We start from the raw sequence: 13,180 nt of genomic DNA, 5'->3' as shown, positions 1-13,180 counted from the left end.
CATTCAAGATTTACGACGTCAGAACCTCACAGCGTTGCCAAAACATCAGAATAGTTAGTAAGTGAGGAATTTTTAAAATGTCAACTATTTGTCAAACTATAATATTAACAGTAAATACACTTAGTTTTAAGATTACTGCAACACACTAAAATACATAAGAAAACATTTTAATCAAAAATATACATTCTAAATTTTAAAGTTACCACTTTTAGAGCATTAATAGTAAAAATGTCCTGCCATTATTTCTTGTTCAAAATAATCTATCTTATATGAAAGCCTATCAGCTTTTATATTATTAATAATAGCAACCGTTTTTGGTTATTTAATCAATATAATTCTAAAATTCCCAATATAATGATGATTACATTTTTCTTATTATTACACCATGTTGACGCCTATCAAAGATCGAGCAGTTTCGTATGGGTTTCGTATTATTAGCTGTGTTAGGAAAATTTAAACTCTAAGGTTGACGTTCTGGAAATTTTAAATATAAGTGACGTCACTTTATATAAATTGCGACGTGCACGCATTTTTATATGAAAAATACTATAGAGTATTTAGTTATGAGTTTTCTTTCAATATTACCATGTTTTTTAAAAGCAGTATACATTTTTTAAAAGCTTTATTATATTTCATAGGAAAGTGTAGGAACGCATATATAAAAACAAAATTAAATCATTTTAACAACAATAGGAAAGTGTTGTATTCGTCCGGTATTTGATGGAAATTCATTTTTATATCAATAAAACACTGAAAACTTTTGTTTCCAACACCTAAATGAAATTTATTTTAAATTAATAACACTACAACTGTTTCGGCAGAGTGCCTTCCTAAAATCATCGATTTTTGGGATGTGTTTACACTTCATAGTCTTTAACTGAATAGGTTGAGGGGGGAGAACTGTTTGTCTTAAGTTGGCCATTCAAAATTATGTCTGTGTTTTTTAATTTGTTAATTTCTATAGATTGTAATAAAGATAGCTTTATTTTGGATGTGAAAAATTTAAAATTTGTCATTAAAAGAATGATTGTGGTCTAGTGATGTGCGTACGTAGAATCTGCTTCTTTTATTATTGAAAGCCCTTTTATGTTCTTCTATACGTTTGTGAAGAGTCCTATCAGTTTTACCGATGTAAGTTTTTGGGCAGTCGCTACATTTAAGTTTGTATACACCACTATGTAAATGTTTCTTCTTATGACTCTTGTTGCTATTAATATATTTGCCTAAGTTGTTGTTTGTTCTAAAAGCTGGTGTTATTCCTTTCTTTTTTATATGTTTGGCCATTTTTTTTGATAGATTGCATGTTTATGTAATCCAGCAGAAGGTACTGAGTTTTTTCTCTAGTAGTAGAAATACTAATTTCAGGGCTTTCTTGTGTAGTTTTTGATTTAAAATTTTATTGATTATGGTATAAGATGCCAGATAGTGACATAAAATATTAATACATGGAACTGACGCAATTGATACTCTTTTACTTCCTATTGGTCAGTTAAGCGAAGAAGCTTTAGAAGCAAGACATAAGGAGTGCCGTTATTATCGACAACATAACACGCGCAAGATCGGAAGAAAAGAAAATATAGAAGACCTTCTTCATGCGTTATTATTATCTTCAGATATGGTTATTTCACATTTAAGACCATTGCCGAAAAGAAAAGTAAATCATCTATCTGAAGAAGTTTTGTGTTTACTTCGTGCACCAGAAATTAGCACTCAAAGGACTTGTTGAGTTCGGTATGATATCTTTTTTAAGGCAATTTATTAAGAACAAGTAACGGTCACAAATTGTTAAGATAACATCACGAAAATAGTTAATAATAATGTTGTTCAATTATACAGGGTGTTTCATAATTATTGTTATATTTAGCCGGCCGCAATAAGGATAATACATATATTACAATAAAAAGGAACTTTTTTCTTTCTTTATTTTTCTTAGGAACTTGTTTTCAATAATCACTTAAAACAAGTCTCAGAATTCTAACAAAAATAAATAAAATACAATTATTAAAAAACCCAAAGTAATAGCGAATTATAAACAAATTTAAAATAGTTTACTAAGCTTGCATATCTCCAGGGTCCAAAAAAAAAATAATAAAATTATTAATAAAAATTTACATTATTCAAAAACGTCATTGTCACTTTTGAGGCTACTACAGCATGACGTATCCGAATCTTTTTCTTTTACTTTTACTTGAATGCCGTAATAAAAGGGTGTTTCAAAAATTTATTGCGTGGGGTATGACGAAAATTGTCCCAAATTGTTTTGGTCGGTCAAGCTTGTTTAATCTGTTAACTATTTTAATTCTAAAATACCGAAACTAACTAGTGTCGCTACTTGGATTAAACCTTACAAAGAACTGTCTATAAATATGGAAAAAGTTTATTGTTCAGTTTCTGGCAAAATTGTAAGTACTAAATATTTAATACTTTACCATATTTGATACCAATACCTATTTATGTATATTTTATTATACAATAAATATTCTCACTATTGTTAAATCTAAGTGACTGCCATGCAATAATTGTGACTTACTTGAATTGATTTTATTATATTGATGTCTTTACTTTAAAATTATAAAGAAATCTGTTTTATCTGTAGTTATTTATATTAATTTTAAATAGATCAACATGTCATAACTGAGTTACATCTAACCAAAAAAGACAAAACTAAATCTGGAGAAACTTATCAAGCGTAGTCTTTTTGATCAAGCTCGAATGACGGAACCAAGATACTTTTAAACAAAAATGTGGCGTGCATTATTCTCTTATACTGCTTTCAAGATTATCCAATGAAAACTTAAATTATTTTTGAAAAAATTTAATAATAAATTAAATATTATAAGTGAAAGGACTCTAGAGAAACCATGTCAATTCAGTGTACTCGTCAGTAATAGATAATATAAAAACTACTATTAGTGACAATTACTTGAAACCACTGACTCGTCAGGCAGATATAGGTATTCTTATATTCTTATATTCTTCTTAATATTCTCTGCCTTTTATTTGTTAATGACGTATAATTTGGTTTTCGCAAACGTCTTGGAACGCGTGAAGCTCTTTTTTCACTTAATATACTGATACAAACATGCCTGGACATCAATCAAGATATGTACGCATGTTTTATTGACTATAATAAAGCATTCGATAAAGTACGACATAAACAATTAATGAATGTCCTGAAATCAAAGAAGATTAACTACAACGACCATAAGATCATATCAAATTCATACTATAAATAGCAACAGCTGTCAGAAGAAATTGAAATTAGACGACGAGTGAGAAAGGGATGCGTATTGTCGCCCATTCTTTTTAATGCCTACTCCGAACAGATCCTGAAAAACGCTCTTGAGGGTAATACAGATGTAATAAAAGTGAATGGAGTTCCCATTAACAACATTAGATATGCGGACGACACTGTGATCTTAGCCGAAAATATTGAAGATCTTCAGATATTGGTGACCAGAATAGCGGAGTATGGAAGAGAGTACGGTCTAACAATGAACCTCAAGAAGACGAAATTTATGAGAATATCGACAACTCAAAGAAATAACGAGAATCTTCTAATAAACGGTACCAACGTCGAACAAGTGGACAAATACGCATATCTGGGAACAATGATTAACTCCACAAATGATTACATTCAGGAGATCAAAATCAGAATAAAAAAGGCTAGAGCAAATTTCAACAAAATGAGAAGATTGCTATGTACAAGGGATTTAAAATTGTAACTAAGAGTTAGGTTGGCAAGGTGCTATATTTTTTCGACTTTGTTTTATGGAATGGAATCTTGGACCTAAAATGCGACATCAATAAAAAAAACTGGAATCATTCGAGCTGTGGGTGTATAGAAGAATTCTAAAAATATCGTGGACAGAACACGTCACAAACAAAGAGGTTCTGAGAAGGATGAATAAAGAAATAGAAATTTTAAATACAATCAAAAAAGAAATAAATACAAGAAAATTGGAATATCTCGGACATATTACACGTGGAAAGAAATACAAATTGCTCCAACTGAATATGCAGGGAAAGATCCAAGGAAAGAGAAACATAGAGAGGCGTAGAATGTCATGGCTGCGCAACCTGAGAGAGTGGTACCGATGTACATCAAATGAACTTTTCAGAGCAGCCGTCTTAACAGCCCGAATGGTTATGATGATTGCCGACCTCCGCCGCGGAGAAGGCACTTGAAGAAGAAGATTCTCTGCCTTTAATTTAGTGTTTTAGGACATTTCTCACTAAGTTTGTTTTGTTTACATCATGGGTATTACGCCTAAGCGTGAAAAATTATCACGTTAAGTGAACACACATGTCACAAAAAAAAATCGCAAAAACCTGTGGGGTAATCAAGATTATAAAGCGTAAACAAGAAACGGGATCAATGGATGTAAAAAGGTTAGGAAAATGCTGAAGAAAGAGAAAAACAACTCCAGCAGATGAAAGATTTTTACTTCGAAAGCAGAAAGATCTAGCAGCATCAAGTGTAGTGATTTATGACTCAACTGTTTGAAAAATACTTTGGAAGAATGGTAGAAGTGCAATACGTCCCCAGAAAAAACAGCTTCTAACTGAACAAATGAACAAACAAAAGCACACTGGCCATTGTAGGCTAAAAAATATTCTAATTGGACTGTGACGACTGGAGAAAAGTACTCTTTACAGATTAAACTCAGTTTATAGTTTAAATGCAGTGGTCAAAGTCTGACAATGAAAACTTTATACTATCTTATATTGATCAAACCGTAAAACATCCAGTCAAAAAATGTGTAGGGAATGTTTTTCATACATGGAAGTTTGGATCTATGGTACCAATCAAAGGCATGATGAACAGCCAAAAATACAAATCCATGTTAAAACAGCGTTTTGACACAGAACTCCAAAAATTTTAGCTCCTAAAAACTAAAAATTTATGTTTTAGATTGATCCGGTAATTCACCAGACCTGAATGACCAAGCGGTCATTCAGTTTTGGTTTCGAGATTAGATATCTGGGAACTGTCAGAAGCTCATAAAATCAATGCCAAAACGGGTAAAAGTAGTAATTGCAGCCAAACGAGGACATATTTTCTACTAAATAACGTAAGTTTACCTTTATAGTTTTGTCAAAATTTTTTTCTGAATAAACTGCTTTTTCATTAAAACAGCATATGATTGCACTAATCGACACAGTACTGTAAAATTTTAGTTTGCTTCAAAAAACTATTACTCAATTAGAATCATCAAAATTTTTCTTGGTAGAAAGCATAATATGTATTATTAAAAGAAAATAGATCAGCTTGTTAAGATGACACTGAAAAAGATAATTTTCAAAAATTTGAAACAATAATTTAAAAAAACAATGGTATTCAGAAACTTATTAAGGTAGCTGAAAAATAGAGTTAGAACCAAATATATTTGTAAATTTCAAATATGCTCCATATATGTGAAAAGAAGTTTTTTAATTTACATATATATGTACACAGATAGAAGCCATAAGTTTGTATTGGATAATTTTGAAAAACATTTGGTCATCTATTGTTTCCACAATTCTATGGAATGGTATTTTACTTGTTTACTGCTTTTATTACAATTAATTAGTACATTACAATTACTTACCTACCTAATTTTTACATTTATTTATATTGTTTCCTAATAATTAAAATTAACATTTATTAATACACAATTATAAAATATATGTTTCCATTGACAGTATACATATTTTTTAACAAAAATGCATATTTATTGCATATCTTCTAAAAGAAATGCATATTTTTAGATCAATTATAGCATTTTGCATATGCATTTCGTATATGTGCCAATTCTAATAATAATTAATTAGATATTTACATCGACTTCTTAACAATTGTGATGTAATCTTTCATTTTCAAAAAAGATTTTAATAACTTTTGGATCATCCGCAGGCTTATCTATTTCAGTTTTCCTGAGTGTCCAAGCCGCAACTAATGCATAGACGAAAGTTGAAAAAATTTTCTTTTTTTCATTCATATTCCAAGCTTTAGGTCAAGGCTTCTGTAACACAGAAGTTGTTTGATCTTTATAAATGCTGTGTTTGCAATTTTTATTCAGTTTTTTATTTTATGTACGGGATTTAGAGTTTCAGCCAACGAGTCACCAAAACATATATACCTTTTTACTCCTTCTCTCTATCTGCTCATTGCTTATGATAAGATTATCTGGAGCGTTATCTCTCTTTGAAATGACCGTACATTTTACTTTTATAAAATCCGTTTATAATCCACAGGTTGTACATGATCAGTTTAACCTCTCTTTAAGTGTTTTGTGAAAAAAAAAATAACTGTATAAATTAAATAGAAGATGAGAAAAAATAAAGCCCTGCCTGATGCGACTTAAAATTTCTTCTTCCTCGGAGAACTCATCATCTACTTTTACTTTTGCTGTCTGCTTGCAGTAAAGATTCGCTATGATTCTTATATCCCGGCAGCAATGTTCATGCCTGTGATTATCTTTATGAGTTTGTGGTTTTAGACTTTACCGAATGCTTTTTCGAAGACTCTAAATCGTACATATAGGCCTTGATTCATATCCAAATACCCTCGCGTCAATACAATAATACCAAACAACACCTGTCGTCACACCTTCAGTCGTCCACTCTGTATAAAGCAATTATTGGTTTTAATTTTGTTAAATTGTCATTAAAATAAACTTTTTACCATTTAATCCGTTATTAATATGTTATACTTTCTAATTATCTTTAATATCGTTTAATTTTCAACAAGCTTATAAAATTGTTTATTTCAGTAGTTTTTTAAACATCTTTTCAGATACTTACATTCCAATAATTGCAGCTTTGTCCAAAGGCGGATTAACATCTTCAATGGTCTGACATATTACTGAATCTATTCCAGTTCCAAGAGTTTGAGATTTGCTCATTACGTACTTTGCATCTTCATCTGTACAGTTACTGGGCAGACATATCGCCCATGTCGGATAACCTACCATGTGGACTCCGCCTGATATTTTAGTAATTAACCGCTTTACATATGCCTAAAAGATGATAATAAATATTATTGCAGTTATCAAGTAAAAATTATGTTATCGTTGAAGTATCTTAGTTACTGAAGTTACTATATATTTCCTTCTTCCGTAGAAGTTTTTTGCAGATTTGATGTAAAATACGTAAAATTTCAATAGTAATTATCAACTAAGAGAACATACATAAACTAGTCGTTGATAAGAGGGAGGGGGTACTTTGGTTATTGCGATAAAATACATCGAAGGGGGGGGGGATGAGTGCACTTCAGACGTCATTTGGTGTATTTTAATTTGTCGGTATTTGTCGGTATATGGAGGGCAGCTAATTAATTATTGTTATTATGATACATTTGTAAATAAAGTTTTATAGTTCATTTCAAAAGATCCAGAAAGAGCACTAAATTTAAAAAAAATCACTGAAAAAAAGGTCATGCTTTAAGGCGGAGGGAAGGTATTAAAAAATTCAAATTTTTTACGACGTAATTTATGGATATTTTTTAAACAAAACAAAGTCACATATGATTTTTATGTAAATATAAATAATTTAAGCAAGTCACAGTGTGAGATGAGAAGACTGCAAATATCAATTCTGCGTATTAATGAAATACGATGGCCCGGATCTGGCCAATACCATGTGGATGATCATGAAGTGTATTATGCAGGAGAAGACAGTTATTATCATCGTAATGGTGTAGGATTCATAGTCTTAAAGGAGGTTAGCAAATGTGTCAGGGCGATATGCCAGGTATCTGGACGGGTCATAATGATTCAGTTGAACGCGAAACCCAGAAATATAAATTTAATACAAGTGTATGCACCGACAGCGGAAAGTGAACTAGAAGAACTTGAAAAGTTCTACGCCGATGTAAAGACTGTTACTGACCAACTCAAGACTAGAGATCTTACCATTCTGATGGGTGACCTTAATGCTAAGATAGGAAAAGGCAGACAAAGTAACATTATTGGATGTTATGGACTGGGCGATAGAAATGAAAGAGAAGAAATCTCATGGAATACATGGACATCTCCAGCAGACACTAATATCCCCGTAATATCGTCAGAAACCAAATTGACTACATAACTATCAGTGAGCGTTACAGAAATGCAGTAAAGTCTGTAAAAACTTTTCCTGGTGCCGATGTTCCATTTGATCACAATCTGTTGTTAGCCGAAATAAAATTAAAACTTAAACGGACAAAGGAACAACGATCCTATAACAAACTGGATATGGATTTTATTAGAAACAATAGCCAGATGATTGCAAACAATTTAGAGAGCAATTTTGAGAATTATGAACAATAAGAATCCATCGAGGATCATTGGAACCAAATCAAAACGATTATAAGCAACTCAACTCCAAACTTAAAAGAGAGCAGTCAAAAAAAGCAACAGTGGATAAACGATGAGATTTTGAATTTGATGGAAAAAAGACGCAATTTTAAAAACCAAAACGTCGAAATGTAAAATAAAGAGATAAGGACTAAAATAAGATCTGCAAAATAAACATACTTCGAAAACAAATGTTTAGAAATTGAAGAATTACACGGAAATTGATGATTGATGATTCATTTAATATGTATAAAAAAATAAAAGGACTAACCGGTCAGAACAAAGAACACTCAAATATCATCGTTGATAGAGACGGAAAACTGATTATCACTAATTTGCATTAAATGGACAGATGGAAAGAGTATATTGAGGAATTGTTTAGTGATAAAAGGCACGAGCTTGAATTTAATGAAGTAGTCACACGACCTGACATAACTATGGACAAAATTGAACAAGCAATACGATTAGCAAAGACCCAAAAAGCGAGGGGATCAGATGAAATACCGAGTGAAATAATAAAGATCTTCGAAAGTTCAGGTAAAATATCTCTCCTTCATCTGTTTAATAAAATTTATGAAACTGGCTATATACCAACGGATTGGCGCTGTCGACTTTTGTGACGATACCTAAAAAAGCAAATGTAAAAAGATGTAATGACTACCGAACCATCAGCTTGATGAGTCATGTTTTAAAGATATTTCTATGAATTTTGCATTTTAGGATGTACCAAAAAATAGAACAACAACTTGGTGACGCACAGTTTGGATTCTGCAATAACCTTGGAACAAGAGAAGCACTATTTAGTATTCAGGTTATGGTACAGAGATGCAGAGATGTCGGACATCCAGTTTATATGTGTTTTATTGACTTTGAGAAGGCCTTTGATCGAGTACAACATACTGAAATGATAGCCATTCTTCAGCAGGTAGGTATTGATGATAAAGACCTACGCATTATTAAAAATCTTTACTGGCATCAACGTGCAAACATCGGGATTGGCCGGGATAATTTTGTAGAGCGTAAAATACGAAGAGGAGTAAGGCAGGGCTGCATTCTGTCCCCGCTGTTATTTAACATATATTCTGAGTTTGGTTTCAACAAAGCAGTGGATAATGTTCAATGTGGTATAAAAATGAATGGCGTCAATATTAATAATTTAAGATATGCGGATAACACAGTGTTAATTGCAAGCAATTACGATAAACTTCAACATCTAATTTACAGGATTACCACAACGTGTGATGAATATGGCCTTAAGCTATACACCGCAAAGACAAAGGTGATGGTCGTCAGTAAAACGCCAATACAACCGGAAGTGGTAACAGCTTATGGTAAACAACTGGATAGAACTAACAGTATCACTTACCTTGGTTGTAATCTAAATGAGAACTGGGACATGAGCAAAGAAATTAGAATACGGATAGAGAAGGCCAGAGCTGTATTCTTTAAGATGAAGAAACTGTTATGTGGAAACAATATTACTTTAAGTCTGAAAATTAGATTAGTGAGATGTTATGAGTTCTCTACTCTTTTGTATGGTGTCGAAGGTTGGACTTTGACGGATACACTTCTCAAGAAACTGGAAGCCTTTGAAATCTGGGTGTATCGGAGAATCCTACGAATAAGTTGGGTGGATAGAGTACGTAACGAAGTTGTTTTGCATCGGATGGGAAAAGTTACGGAAGTCGTCAAAACAGTTAAAAATCGCAAACTTGAATATTTTGGCCATGTTATGCGCCACCCAGAGATATATAATATACTCCATTTAATAATACAAGGCAAGGTAGACGGAAGAAGTGGGCCAGGTCGAAGAAGAACGTCATGGCTTAGAAACCTGAGAGATTGGTTTAATAGATCCTCTGCATCTCTTTTCCGAGCTGCCGCCAACAAAATTACTATAGCCAATTTGATAGCCAACGCTCGATAATCGAGGTCGGCACATGAAGAAAAAAGAATCAAGTCAATTTATAAAGGAAACTAAAAAATCTTTGTAAACCGTCTCTTACATATTTATAAATTAATATTATATCAGACAGGCAGTCTAGTATTTTTAACAATTTGTAACTGTATCTGGTTGCCTTAAAAATCCTCTAATAAAAATTATAAAAAATAATTTTAGAACTTTGTTTATTATGATGTTTAAAATTGTTTAGTTAGAAATAAAACATACGGACTTATATGAGGATTTACATAAATAAATATATGGTGCTTTATATTAGGTCTAAGAGCGGAAGTGAAGGAGCTAATAGACCCAAAGCATATTGAATAAGATACTTTGGTTGACTATCTAAAAAAATTATATAAGTACAGAGGAAAAACAAATGACGTTGGAACCACAAACAACACTTGCTTAAGTTCACATAAGCAAGTATGAAGTATAAAAAACACTTGAAAAATGAAAGAACACAAAAGTTGCAGGTAAAGATGGAGTATAAAATGAATTGTTGAAACATGTGAGAGCGGCAATGATGGATTAACAGACAACATTAAGTAACAAGATTATAAGATAAAATAAAATACCAAAATAATTGAGAACAAGGGAAGCAGATCACACACAAATCATTAGAATACAATCCACCCGCATTGATATATTTAATCGACTTAAAAAAAGTATTTGACAGAGTAAGATTTATTATAATGTGGCATGTTAATTTCTCTTAAATTTAAAACTTTTGACGAGACTGTATTTTCAATTTACTAGGTATGTCTATAAGATTCTTATGAGCCTATATGATTCTTAAGAGTCTTTTAAAGATTATTATTTTTATCGCTTTAAATACGTCAAGTGTGTGTACATAAAAGTTCCTTTTTCGTTATAAATTAGTGTATTTAAATTTATCATGCACCCTTGCACGGTTCTCTCTTAATTTAGTCCACTTAAGAGCGATTTTGGCCTTTAATTTAATTAAAATGTTATTATTTTCTTGATGTAACAAATATTTTGAACAAAACTACACTTTCGCTCCACAAAAATTAATTAGCTTTGACGAGGTTATAAAAGAAATGCCGGGCCCAATTTCACTCCTCAGTTAGATTTTTATCTTCAAGAAATATGCATTGAGACGATGATATTCTCGTTGTTTAAAGATTTGCTTACCCACCTATTATGTGACTTTACCTAGTAATTTACTTTAATGCCACTACGCATTCACAGATCATCCCTTTTTTACCGGAGACCCTTTTATCACCGACGCTACATCGTCAGGTCCCGCTCTTTTCTACCATCTGGTGGTTTATTGCATTATTTTTAGTAGAAAAGATTGAATTAGTAGAAAAAAAGATCAAGGAAACAATATCCAAATGCATCGAAAAAGAATTTCAAAACAATCAGTAACACGTGTTAGCGTGTTACAGCGGCCATCGGGTCGCGAGCACTCGACAGACAGGCGTAGCATTATATTGTTGAATCGGAAATAATTACCACTTATGAAGAGTATCCGATCAAGTACATACAAAAATCTATATTGGACGACTACAAAAACAGACAACTATCAGCTTACTGTAGATGTACCATTCAAGAGATACCTAAACGTAATTAAGTTATTTGATGAAGAAGTAGGCTGCAGACTGTAGCGTAAAACCTTAAACAGTTTGTTATTTTTGCACCACTATAGAGTACCATTTAACCGTTGTACTACAATGAGACTTATTACTTTAGGAAACGTTTAAATGCCCCAAAGGCAGAGGTCGCTTACCCACTCCATGGATATATCAAGTGCAAAAAGCTAGTGGCAAGACATTTTCTAAGTCCATGAGAGCAGCCAAGGATAGAAGTAGATGAAAATAAGTATAACAAACCAAATGGCTACTATTTAAATGGGAATAAGCCACAATTAAAGGTTAAAATACGTTTATTGACGTTTCAATTTCCACTTCGGAAATTGTTCTCAAAATACAAACATTAGTAAATTTACAATTTACTAATGTTTGTATTTTGAGAACGATTTCCGAAGTGAAAATTGAAACGTCAATAAACTTACTCGTATTTTAACCTTTAATTGTGGCTTATTCCATTTAAATAATAATTAATTTAAAATGCCACAAGAAAATAGCTTCAGAACAAGCCAAATGACTGCAAGGACCGGTATGTAACAAACGGCTTTCAAGAAAATAAAGACGAAAAGAAAAAGAAGAAAATCTTATCATTTAACATACATGCATATTTTTTCCGGTAAGAAAGTGAAGAAGGACCCCTCACATCTAGTTTGAACTGTATATAAACGTTTGTGTGTGTGTGTGTGTGTGTATGTAAAACAAAACTTAAGTTAGTTTTAAAAAATGCAAAAAATGGAAATTGTACACAAAATTTCGCACAATATAAAAATCGCCAATCACTATAGATTAGGAATATAACCAAAAATAACAAATTTAAAATCGTTGCTGTTATTTATTAAATTCATGATACGATTATTTAGATTCTGTGCTCGAAAAACTAAAAGAAACAAATCAGTTATTCATTTTGAAAAAGGTTTATATTGTATTTTTTGAAAATTTTCAGAGGACCTAAAATCTGAATCAGTTCAACTCATTTAAAACGATATAATATTTTTCCCTGCTTTCTAATAATTATGGCTTTTGGTTTTGTCTAATACAATTTTTGATTAACTTTTCAAAAACAGTTATTAACAATAAAGGTTAATAAGCAAACTTTATGTTATTGACATTAGTCTCAAATATAGCATTATTAAACGAAAATTGATTGTGACTACGCTATCAACACGCCTTATAAAGGATTTAACAGCCAAAACACTAACTATAATTTTTTCGATGGTTCTCTATACTCTGTTGCAGTACAAATCGAAATCTATTCCGTGAAATGATGGTCCCTCAAGAAAGTAATGACTACTGACAGCCAATCCTTG

At 31.8% G+C, this 13,180-nt stretch overlaps 1 protein-coding gene and 1 long non-coding RNA gene across 3 annotated transcripts in view; one reads left to right on the top strand and one right to left on the bottom strand.

The window, feature by feature from the left end:
- The window catches only part of LOC140437363 (nose resistant to fluoxetine protein 6-like), an 82,185-nt gene that overhangs the window by 50,171 nt on the left and 18,834 nt on the right, over positions 1-13,180 (bottom strand). For both annotated transcript variants that reach the window (XM_072526851.1, XM_072526850.1), the window contains exon 3: positions 6,787-7,001. In XM_072526851.1, coding sequence (XP_072382952.1) covers positions 6,787-7,001 — 215 coding nt within the window. The remainder of the gene's footprint in view (positions 1-6,786; positions 7,002-13,180) is intronic.
- LOC140437364 (uncharacterized) overlaps positions 2,246-13,180 on the top strand; it is a 53,871-nt gene continuing 42,936 nt past the window's right edge. Inside the window, exons 1-2 of the long non-coding RNA XR_011950368.1 lie at positions 2,246-2,402; positions 4,916-5,075. This is a non-coding gene — a long non-coding RNA (uncharacterized lncRNA). The remainder of the gene's footprint in view (positions 2,403-4,915; positions 5,076-13,180) is intronic.

The sequence above is a fragment of the Diabrotica undecimpunctata genome, chromosome 3, assembly GCF_040954645.1.
Source record: "Diabrotica undecimpunctata isolate CICGRU chromosome 3, icDiaUnde3, whole genome shotgun sequence".
Taxonomy (NCBI): Eukaryota; Metazoa; Arthropoda; class Insecta; order Coleoptera; family Chrysomelidae; genus Diabrotica; species Diabrotica undecimpunctata.
Note: the sequence above shows the minus strand (reverse complement) of the source record. Positions and strands in the feature narration are given on the sequence as shown.